This window comes from Argentina silus (genome assembly GCF_951799395.1).
Source record: "Argentina silus genome assembly, chromosome: 13".
NCBI lineage: Eukaryota > Metazoa > Chordata > Actinopteri > Argentiniformes > Argentinidae > Argentina > Argentina silus.
Window position 1 is genome coordinate 11,651,345 of NC_139667.1, and position 12,276 is coordinate 11,663,620.

Below are 12,276 nucleotides of genomic sequence, written 5' to 3' on the forward strand. Positions count from 1 at the left end.
CCGGTGAACTCGTTTGTGTGTCCACTGAAGCGGACATCACGACAGATGTTCTGATAAGTAATTAAATTAAATAGCTGCATGCACTTGCGAAAAAGTTTAAGTTCCCTCTTTTCATATCTGCAAGGGAAACACACAGAGATCAAGATCTCTTTTGCAGATGCGCCCTGTTTTCAATATCGATACATAAACAAAACAAAACCCTAACACCTTAAATATACAACACAATAAAATCCAAAATACATACACTAATTAAGCTCATCTGATGTGTGTGTCAACCAATTGTGTCAACCAATCCAGGTTGAGGTCACCTATAATTAACATTTCCGATACTGCATAGGAGAACAATCTAGCAAGTTTATCAAGAGCACAGGTTTCAACAGAGGGGGAGTGTGCGAGACCACCGCGTTCAAATTGCTTGGGCACAGAAATGGAATTCAATAGAGATACAACAAAAAACAGCTGTCACCTCCTCTGTCACCTCCTCTGTCACCTCCTCCCACCCTATCAGACCTGTAGACATTGTAGCCATCAAGGGTAATATCAGCATCGATACCGATTTGGTTAGCCTCTGTAGGAAGGATCCAAAAGTCCATTTTAGAAACCAGGTCCCTTACATTCAAGTGCAACAGACCAAGCCTGTGTTGCGATTTAAGATCAGATGGTGTTTCTAAAATGAATTATTCCCCTCTAGCAATTGTCTCTATACTAACTTGAGTTGTTACCAACACAGTAGACTCTCAGATGCTGCACAGAATTGATTTGTCCTCAAGCATTTCCCCGTAACAATGAAGGGTTAAATAAGTAATGATTTGGAATACAGATCAATATCTATAGACTACAGCTGTATTTGAGGTGTACTTGAACATTACTGACAGTGGTTGTTCTACTGAGAGCCTTTAATGATTGCAATACATTGTTAGATAGATAGATAGAAACTTTATTTATCCCTAGGGGAAATTCAGGTTCCAAGTAGCTTAAAGACATAGAGACATCACACATAACATACACATACAACATACAACATACAACATACAACATAAGCAACATGTCTACCATGTACCAACAATCACCATCAGATAGCAATAACACCACTGTCACCTGTCAATCTAACCAATGCTATAATATACAGGTCAATGAACACTTTTAGAGCAGAGGGTCAAAATGAAACGAGTCTGCTGTTCAGCAGCAGTCAGTCTAGCTCTGCGGCTTGTTATTTCTTTAATGTCTTTAGTTGTTTTTTTTGAGAGGTTACATCAAATGTAACCTCTGATATAATCTATACTTTAGATGTGTGTAACTGTCACAGACTGAGCACAAACATCTGCTGTCGCTACAACAACTGGAACCCTTGATACTCAGATAGAAGTTGTGCACGGGAGGCTGGTGGAAGTTGATCAGAAGATGGGCTCATTGTAATGCATGGAACAGAATGAGGAATGGTAAAGGTAAAAATGTATACAAATCCCTCTGATTATATATATGTATCCTTTCTGTAGGATACAATGTTCTAGGAAACCATTTTCCTGTATGTTTAGGCAACCATTTTCACCCCATCCAATTAACACTTCCTTGTCTTATGTGCACCTACTAGAGACTTTGAAACCACAGCTTAGATGAATGATTCATCTGCTCATGAAAAATCTAAGTGGTCAGTTCATTGAACTCGCACACACTCACCCACACACTCACGCACACACATACAAACATGCACACGAACCACACTGTAATCAAGGAGCTAGATTGCTTCCTTAGGTTTGGATCTTGCTTGAAAAAGTAATTTGATGATACAGTAGACTTCATTTATCCATTGAAACCTCTTTCAATTCAGCAACAGGGGTAATATTAAAAATATAAAAAATCTCCTGCAGTTTGAGCAACATAGGAATGCAGCAAACAACGTGGGAAAACAGCAAGTATATATACAGTACCTTTCATGGCTTTGAAGTACTCAGGAGTACATGTCAATGAACACAGATGTCCAGGACACCATGGAGCTCTGCAGGCATGCAACAAATGACTGTTCAATATTTCATCACACAGAATATTTGATATGTACTGTGGTTGTCTTCACAGCTATACTGACAACTACTTGTGGGAACGGTTCAGCACACGGTTTGTTGTCTTAGTATCTTAAGTGCCCTTTATACGTGAACTCCTATTTCATATTTCTCAAACTGGCGTTGCCTTGATGATCTAACAGGTCATTCCTGAAGCCAATCTCTCTAAATGATTCGATCCATGGACATCTGTTGTTGCTATTCAAGTTTATTGGCAGCTGCTGTCGTCATTGTGAAAATGAAACAAAGGTAGATTGCCGGCCTAGCCTCCATGATTTGAAGCTGCCTTAGATGTGAAGGCTGGTGTTGCCTCTCCAAAACCATTTTAGTTCAACAAGGTTCTGTGGTGTCCAGTTGCGCCAGTTATCTCTGCTTGATTACATCCTGCATGGCTTATATCATCACGCAGGGTGTATGAATTCTATGGGTTCTAAGACTTACAACTAATTCTTAACCTCTTAGAATCACATATGTTCTGTACATCCTCTACGTTAAACAGCAATTAGTACAGTAATGCACATGTTATATTTACATTACTGACGGTATGGTTCAACAATTTCCCGTTTAACCTCAAGCTAAAACATAAATCGACTTCATGTTATTAATTTGGTATAGTAAAAGTGCACATACATTGATTTGATAGAGGAATGAGTTTAAATTAAACATATAAACTACATGATCAAGCGTCAGCAGTAATCCATAAATCATTGAGTGTGGGAGTACAGTGCCATTAATCGTGGCAATATTCCTGCCACGGGGTGGTGGAGGTAGAAATCGGAGGACGGGCTCATTGTAATGCATGGAACAGAGTGAGAAACGGAATCAAACAAATGTGTGCCATCCTTCACTCCATTCCATGCATTACCATGAGCCCATCCTCCAATCTCTGCCTCCACTGATGTGAGTACTTAGTCCCCAGTGTGAGCTTGTTGTATGAAGATAGAAGTGGGAAGGGGAGAGGGGGCGTGTGCGGAATTCTCTAAACCTCTTAATGAAAGTCGAGTGCTAAGCGGACGTCAGGACGCCTGATGGAAATCGATGTGTTCCTTTGTGGGGGACCAGAGGTGCAATTCCACCCCTGGCTCTGACGTTTTGCCATTGGACTTTGACAAGCATTTAATGACCCATCAAGGCTGGACAGTTAATCAATATATTAGGGCAGTAATGTATGTATCCTGCAGCAAATCTTTAATTAAAAAAAAAGGGAATTGTGACATTGCTGTGGGGCTTCAAATCAAGCTGGGTAAAGGGTGAGTGCCCCCCATCACTACCTCTTGACTTCACTTGGGGATTTTTTCTTCTATCTGCATTAGTCTACAAATTATCTTTTTCATTACTGTCATGAACACTTTTCAAAAAATCAGTACTGGAGAGGGTGCAAGATATTTTAGTTAATTCCCCACAATCACTGTATCTAACAACACAGGGTTTGTTCCACAGCTGAGAAAACTATTAGTTTCTCTAAACCAGCAGCACCAGCCAGTGGAGTCGTGTCCTGGGAAAACCCCTGTGCTCAACAGAGTAACTGCCTCTGCTCCAGTCAAGTTTTTGATTTTATTTTCTTCTGATTGGTTTCAACCTGTCGGTGAAAGATTTTCATTTTGAACATCAATTGCCCAGCCACATTTGACTTCTTTCTTTTTTTTTAATAAAATGAAAGAAAATGAAGCTTAGATGCTGAACATAGCGTGTGTAATGACATTGACCCAACCAGTATTTAGCATGTGTGTGTTATTGTTTTAAACCTGCATTTGAGTACCTCAAACTGTACCTCAGACCACAGCTAGGGTTTTGCGACAGGCACTTTTTACTGTGTAAACCTCTTCCACTGCTTCTCTTTCATGGGTAATTGGGTTTATTTCTGGACCGTTGCACCACGGTGAAACAAAGCCCACCGGTGCCAAATACATCATGTACCTTCAAACCCTGTTTCTTTTCCTTCTCTCCTCATCTACCAGTAACCTGAGTTCTCAGTTTCACTGTGGTGTGTGTGCGTGGATGCGTGGGTGTGTGTTTGTGTGTGTATGTGTGTGTGTGTGTGGGTGTGTGTTTTGGTGGCAGGTTGGTTCAAGCCTCATTGATAAATGAGCGTGAGTTGTTTTTTATTGTGACCAAGTCTGCTGTGACCAGGGTTCTGGAGTTCCAAAAGCTTTGTGTGTGTGTGTGTGCGTGTGCATGTGCGGGTGCGGGTGCGGGTGCGGGTGCGGGTGCGGGTGCGGGTGCGGGTCTGTGTTTTGGTGGCAGGTTGGTTCAAACCTCATTGATCAATCTAAGGAGCACTTGTGGGTTTTTTAGGTGGCAGGGGTGTGGGGTGTGTGTGTGTGTGTGTGGGGGGGGGGATGCTTGTTGAGTAATGGATGGTTGTTGAGTAATGGATGGTTGTTGGTTGCTTTGAGTAATGCAGTCAGAGGAGTCAGGGCCCTGGTTGACATGGACTGAAGGGATAAAAGTCAAAATAGAAAAAAACATTATGATAATGGCCGTGCTGGCATTGTCGAGAGGCGGACAAGGAGAAGGAAGAGAGGGAGAATAGAACTGAAACATCACACAGAACTGACTTGTGACTGACTTAAGACGGCTTTTGAAAAAACATACAGTACCTTGTTAATAATTTGCCCTAATCCTAAAAGGACTGTTGCTTTGATATCAACCTACGGGTACTTCTCCACTCAGAAGGCTCTGGCTCACTGCCTATGAAAGCCATCCTGTGTTTACTATCAATTTCCTTTTAGTGCTCATTTGAAATCATTAAAGGATTTAGGTTGTGTAAGGATCCACCAAGGGTGCTATGTATTGGACTGTGTTAGAGAGAGAGAGAGAGAGAGAGAGAGAGAGAGAGAGAGAGAGAGAGAGAGAGAGAGAGAGAGAGAGAGAGAATGGAATGGACATGGACCCACAGCAGGATAAGTACATAGCATCCGCAGGATAAGGATACCCCCCCATTTCTCTTATAGAATCAGAGAAACATGTCCTTGGTTAATTATGCTGGCTATCGATATCCAATAGACAATTCCTATAGGTCCCTGAACTCTCCTCAAATCATTGGTGTAACTGAGGGTCATTTGTTTTGTCTGAGGGACCAGGCTTGTATTCATGCATGTTAAGCTCCTCGGTAGTACTGCTCTACAATTCAAAAGGGCAATTGTCAATTTTTGGACTTTTAAATGAATGATATATAGCTATTTATTTTTGAAGAATATAACTGCCTCATGAGATTAGTTCAACTGTCTTACCCTTGTTTTACTCCAATATAAGGTATATTTACTCTATTGTGAATACACTATCTGTAGTATAGCACCACTGCAGTACTGCTGTAGCCAACATGGAGTCAACATGGATCTTCTTGTGGAGTTACTAGGCAACAACTGGAAAATGTTAATTATGTAACTTATATAATGATGATAATGATTTCTTTATATAGCCCTGGATATAACAATTCAAAGTTAAAAAATTCATGTCTTTCGTGTCCTTTGCATCACATCACTAATCAATGTAGGTGCTAACATTTAGAGAACATTGTCTGACTCTTAGTAAACTGAGTTAACAAAAGACTGGGGCACATCTCAACTGACTTTATTCAGTGTGCTATACTCAGGGTGCCAAAGCTGAGAGAGACAAAGAGGTTTAGTGACCGAAAACAAAAGCAGAAAAACTATTTGTCTCATCTCAACCTGTGTCTTGTGTAAAAACAACAGGTCTCGCTTCGACCACTAACCTGTTAGCCACAGGAGTGGAGACACAATCGATGGCGGGGCAGGACGACACACACCACACACCACAGAACAGTCATTACTCAATTGTGTATAAAACAGTGTGGACATTGTGTCAGTTGGACCATTGTAATGGTGGACTCTGGTGTTTCTTCCAGGTGAGCCCATGGCTGGTCGAGCAGGGGAGGGCGTCCCCCGGGGCTACTGGAACTTCTCCTGGATAGCTGAGGATGAGCTGAGCTTCCCCAAGAATGTGGCACCGACGTCAGGTGAGCCTCTCGTTGTCAACACCCCTCAGCCAAACAGACGGGCCGCAGCACGCCCTGTCCAGAAAGACAGCCCTTGATTTATTGGCCGTGATGTGTGGCGTCGGCTCTCCATCAACACACATGAGCGTCTCTGTCTCAATCGCCCTTCGTCTGCTGTTCACCAACCCAGGCACGTTTTAAAGTTAGCGGCCTCCGGCTGGCCTATGTTGAAGTCACAGAACTTGCTGAAACTTAAGCTCAAAATATGGATAGAGGGTGAAATAAGAACACATGCAAAGGAAACAAATTCACCAAAGAGACCAAATTCACCAAAGAGAGAAAAATACGAAAAAAGGCCTTGAACAAGAGTAGATTTTGTCCAATTACGATTTGATGAATATTTATAATTCCTGTATTATCAAAGAAAAGGAGCCGTTCTTTTGAAAGCTGCTCATTCATGCAACTTGAGCACAACTTGGCGGATATTAAGATTACACAGTAATACCAAAGTAATGAAACTTCATTAAATTTCCATTCTTTAAAGCTTATTTCAAATTATACAGGCATTAGAGCGGATCTAAGTGCTTGCTTTATTTCTAGATGCTAAATCATTGAGTCCACTGGAGCTGCGAGGCTACAAGGACAGATAATGCATATTTAATAAACAGCCCAAACACACACCAAGTTGTGAAGGGAAACCTCCAGCCAGCCTTTTTATTATTTTATTGAAAAGGGGGACCATAGTCATATTTAGATATACAGTTGAACTGTGGGACAAATAAATGCCAACAACATCATGAGCAATACAATGGTTTGAAATGGCTAGGTTCACATTATGCATTTGGATGCATCAATGAAATGACAGCAATCAGAATCAGAATCAGAATCAGAATTATTTTATTTGGAATATATTTGGAAAAGTATATAAGTATATTTGCACATAAAGGAAATTGACTTGGTGAGGTTTGTGCATAGGACATAAAACAACAATATATAAGCAAAATATAAACAAAAAATCTACAAAATAGCAAAATATTAACAAAATAGCAAAAAAATGGAACAGGTCCAGGAGAGATGGCAGGTTGCAGCCGATGACCTTCTTGGCTGACCAAATGGTCCGCTGCAGTCTGCCTTTGTCCTTGGCAGTGGAGGCAGCGAACCAGACGGTGATCGATGAGCTGAGGATGGACTCAATGATGGTCGTGTAGAACTCGACCATCACTTTCTGCGGCATGTTGAATTTCATCCTCTGCTGGGCCTTCTTGATGGTGGAAGTGATGTTCTCCGCCCACCTGAGGTCCTGTGAAATTATTGTCCCCAGGAATCTGAATGACTCCACAGTGTTAACTGGGGAGTCACACATGATGAGGGGGGCGGTTGGGGCTGGGCTTCTCCTGAAGTCTGCTACCATCTCTACAGTTTTTAGAGTGTTCAGCTCCAAGTTGTTCTGGCTGCACCAGGAAGTCAGGCTGCATACTTTCTGTAGGTGGACTCATCCCCATTGGAGATGAATCCAATGAGGGTAGTGTCGTCCGTAAACTTCAGGAGTTTGACAGAAGGGTGGCTAGAGGTGCAGCTGTCAGTGTAGATGGAGAAGAGTAGAGGAGAGAGCACACAGCCTTGTGGGGCTCCAGTGCTGATAGTCCGGGGCTCCAAGACAAGCTTGCCCAGCCGCACTTGCTGCTTTCTGTCTGTCAGGAAGTCAGTGATCCACCTGCAGGTGGGCTCAGGCACGCTCAGCTGGGATAGCTTGTCCTGGAGAAGAGCTGGGGCGATGGTGTTGAATGCGGAGCTGAAGTCCACAAACAGGATCCTGGCGTAGGTACTCTGTAGGCGAACTGCAGTGGGTCGAGGAGGGAGTTGGTGATGGCCTTAAGGTGGGTCAGCACGAGGCGGTCAAAGGTCTTCATTGCCGCAGAGGTCAGAGCAACTGGAGAGCTTTTTGCTAGCAGGCACTTAGTGTGTGTAGGCTAATGACTAACATTATAACCACATTCACAATGACAATAATAATAATATTCAGTGGCTGTAAATACTAGTTGTACAGTATATTAAATGTTTTGAGAGATTCTATTCACTCCTACTATGTGGTAGCTTCACATTCAGTAAAGCTTATCTTCAGCCTAGTCACAGTACAATATAGAAAATGCGCTTCACCATGATATTGATACCTTGAAAGGTAATTTCCTTTCAATTGCGGAGGGAATCTTTGAAAGTGTTCTTAGTTGAATGCCAACCAGGACAATCTCATGCTTGAGTGTTAGATCTCTGATTTGCTATAGCTTGTGTCTTGCAGAATCAACATTATATGGGCTCTGATTGACAGAGAGTGTGATTTCATATTGAAGATAGTGGGCCAGAAGGAATTACTGTTTTTTCTAATATGTTGTAGACTCCAAGAGATACAGTGTGTGTTAGTGCACTCTAGACTGCATTCTATTCTCAACCTTGACTTTACTCCTCCATTCATATCACTAAGCAATGTGGATGAATGAGCAACTCTTTTAATTAACGACTTCTCAGTGTGTGTGTGTTTCTGTGCATCCATCTGACATCTCTCACTGCACATTTAAATTACTCAGAGGCAACATTCTGGCACAGGAAGTGAGTGTCCCTCCGGGAACCCCACTGAAGTCAGAGGTTGTATTGTAAGTGATGATTTCCAGCTGCGCTGGCACCAAACTGTCATCCAGTTGTTTATGAAACACTTCCTTCTCTGTGACTCTCAGGGACCTCTTCTGGACTGCTCTAAGGTTCTGTAATTGGTGTCAGTTTGACAACAGCGGTCGGTTTTGATTTTGCATGTAGCAGCCCATCACCCAGACAGCCACCCGTGTCTGCCGCTCTTCATTGGCTGAAACGCCAAGTAGTTGTTTAATACTCACACACTACTTGTTACTGTATTACTCACACACTACTCGTTACTGTATGTTTGATGACCATGTGGAAACTTTTGCCAACATTCCAATTAGTAGGCATTGTGAACCTTACAATGAGCAGGCTAGTCATTGGAGGACATATTTCATAGTAAAAGTATTGAGTCATTTTGAGCACAAAACCAGCAACAAACGTTATGGGCCTTCTGCAGCGGCGAACACATCATTTTGTTTCTATTGAAAAAGTCGCCATAAGAGTAGCTAACACCCATTCATGGCTAATGTGAGTTTGGTCTGGAGCCGGCAGTGGGGAGAGGTGGAGAGTGCAGAAAGGCAGAGACTTGGGACTAGAGCAGAATAGAGGGAGGGAGGGAGGTGAGGAGGGAGGGAGGGAGGGAGGGAGGGAGGGAGGGTAGTGGTGTCCGGTGAACAGGGCTGCAGGCCCGCGATGATAGATCTGAGCTGTCTCCACAGCATCTGCTGCGCGCTGGCATTTATTACCCTCCGCAAAAGCCCAGGAAGACTGGCCTCTCTCCACCAGCAGCTCATCTCCCTCCCTCCCGCCCTCCCTAAATGTTTTCGCTGGCCACCAGCAGCAGGATGAACCGGATTCCCTACCTCCATCCCCACCCCCAGGCTGCCCTTATCTATCCAACTTCATAGCCATCTCCCCAAATCCAGAGGGATTGTCCTGATTCAGCTATGATTGCCCGCTGTAACTTAGACCCAAATGGACCCTGGCCACTTGGGTGGATGGTCTGCCTTGTATGATAGGAGTCCTAATCCATTCTGGTGGTAGTGGGGTTGTTGTTTCCTGGAACAAGACACATCTGCGTGCATGTTTGGCTGCGGGCCTGTGGGGAGGTTTGTGGATCTTTAAAGAGCCAGAGTGCCTGAAGTGACGCTTGAAGGACCTCTCCTAAATCTCTGTAGCTGCCCACACTAAGCCCTTGTGGCCTTATCCTTATGTTTGTAATCTGAGGGGAGGGTCTTCTTGGCAAATATTGCTTCCATCCAGTTTAATTATGTGGTAATGACTATGAAACCTGAGATGAGACAGTGATTTTGGGGGTGATTCCCACATAATTTAAATCACTCAGTGGAAGTCACGTAACACAGATGTTAGGGGCTCACTGTCGCTCACTGCCCACAATTTTTCATTAAACCTTTTTTAATCAAGGTTAGTCTCATTGAGATATCTCTTTTACAAAAGAGACCTGGTGGCAATGGACTGGAGTGCTGATATTTTGAAAACCTGATGCGTCAACAGTCATCATCCAACCCTTCAACCTCCCATCCCATCCCCCCATCCCCCATCCCCCTCACCTCACCTAGCGCCTTATTCCCCATTAAGCCCAAATCACCCCCCCCTCCATCTTCCTTCGACCCCAGGTGAGGCCACAGATCCAGTCGCCTCAATGATAAAACGAGCTCAAGATTGATTTCAGTGAAAAAGCCATCTTAAGGAGGAGAAGCAAGCGGGTATACGGGTGATTGCCAATTAATACTGTATGTGTCCTCGGAGTGGGTGTCTGAGCTTTACGTTTGTATTTCATTTATCCAGTCTACGTCGCCACTCATCTCATCTGTCTGTCAAAGACGCCTCGCGTCTCATCTATTCATCTGTCCGTCTTGCTGTATATATTTGACAGCATGGCTCCGTCTCCACGGAGACTGAGGGAATTTACCCCAGAATATCCAAGCTATAAAATTGTTGAATGGATACATAAATAAGGAAAAGTCTGAGCAATTCAGTTGTAATCACGACCATAAACATATTCATCGTCCAAGTTAAGGGACTCTCTAGGGAATTTGTCGAACCATTTTTCACAATGCTTCTGCAGAGAGATATGCATCTACAGTACAGTGTATATAGCATGTCATTTACTTAATGTCAAACACTGTTGCATGCAAATTTGTGGCCTCAATGAAAAATGAGCCTCTGGAGGGGGTCTTTAACAGTAGCATGGTCATTTGTATCCTAAATCAAGATGGCCCCTTCAGTGGCGGAGACACTGTGAAGCAGCAAGGTGTTCAATCTCTGCTCCCCTTGATGAATGGGCTTAGGGTCATTGTGTCATGATGGACTCATTAACCAATCACGACTCTTGTTAACAAAGTCAAATCCAATGTCGAATCTGGCCGCTGTCATTAATTATTCCAAGACTTACATTTACAGTGATTTGCCAGTTGTTTACAATGATTTGGTTACATTTAAAACGCTTCCAACCGATCCATTATTTAGCACTCAGATTTACAGACCTTGTCGACGATGGTCCAACATATATTTACATTGTTTAACCAGCTTTAGTTATAAACAAACTAACACCAATTACAATGATACAACTGTTCTATTAACGACTGACCATCAATTACATTTACAACCACTGAACAGCTCCATTTACAAACAACAGCTTTAGTCACTGTGATTTGCAATCCACCCTTACAATGAATCCAGAATGTCTCTGTTTGCAACTATATAACAGTCATTGTTTAAAAGTTTACCCCTGACCCTGCATACACCCTGAACACCCTCTGGACAGTTTGGTTTGTTTGATGTTTTTCACTGCTTATCACAGTGTTTTGGTGTGTTCCTCTAACCCCTCTAACCACAGGGAGTATAGGTAGTTATCGCCAGTCCTCAGACACTGTTGGACCTGCAGAACCTCTGCCGGGTTCACACTCTGGCTCTGGTGCCCCAGTCACACTCAGTGACTCCTGTCGGTTGACTTTATGATTCTTTCCTATTGAGACATAAAAAAATAAAGAATAATTGTCCATTTTGAGTTTGCAAATTTACTGCCTATAAATGTTCTTCACGGCATGCGTTTATGGGCCTCCAAATGCTTTATGGCTCCAACCCTTATGTCCAGAGCACGGCTGCTGCTGTGCCCAAAGACTGCCATCTCAAGAGGATTAGTATTCATACATATGATTTAATTACTCCTGTGGCTGTGGTGCTGAGACACGATTCAACGGTCGAACCAAAGCAATAGCTTGAGAGAGATACAGAAAGAGCCAATTTAATAGCAGAATAATCTGAACTTATTCATTATTATAAGCCTATAAAGATGATTGAAAATATTAACTCTGATGAAATTACCAAGGCTAATATTGTATCCAACATGTGTGACGCCATATGTGGACTTAACAAAGTGGGAAAAGACATGTGAAACTAACTTTGAGATGCTTAGACTAATTATCAAGTTTTCTAGACCTTATGAAAAGGATTCAAGTTATACATTATCAAAGGAACTTTTTAGGAAATGTGTTGATTTTTTGTTTTGAATGTGCAGTACAGAAAGTCTCAATCCTCCAAAAAGCTGTATAACAAGGAATTCATTTACAAAACATACACCTTACTAAACATACACCTTACTAAACA

General features: G+C 42.7%; 1 protein-coding gene across 1 annotated transcript in view; it reads left to right on the forward strand.

Annotated features, from left to right (window-relative positions):
* Positions 1-12,276, forward strand: part of alk (ALK receptor tyrosine kinase) — a gene marked incomplete at its 5' end in the record, with an annotated part of 253,051 nt that overhangs the window by 83,393 nt on the left and 157,382 nt on the right. The window contains one exon of the mRNA XM_083682991.1: positions 5,926-6,036. Coding sequence (XP_083539117.1) covers positions 5,926-6,036 — 111 coding nt within the window. The remainder of the gene's footprint in view (positions 1-5,925; positions 6,037-12,276) is intronic.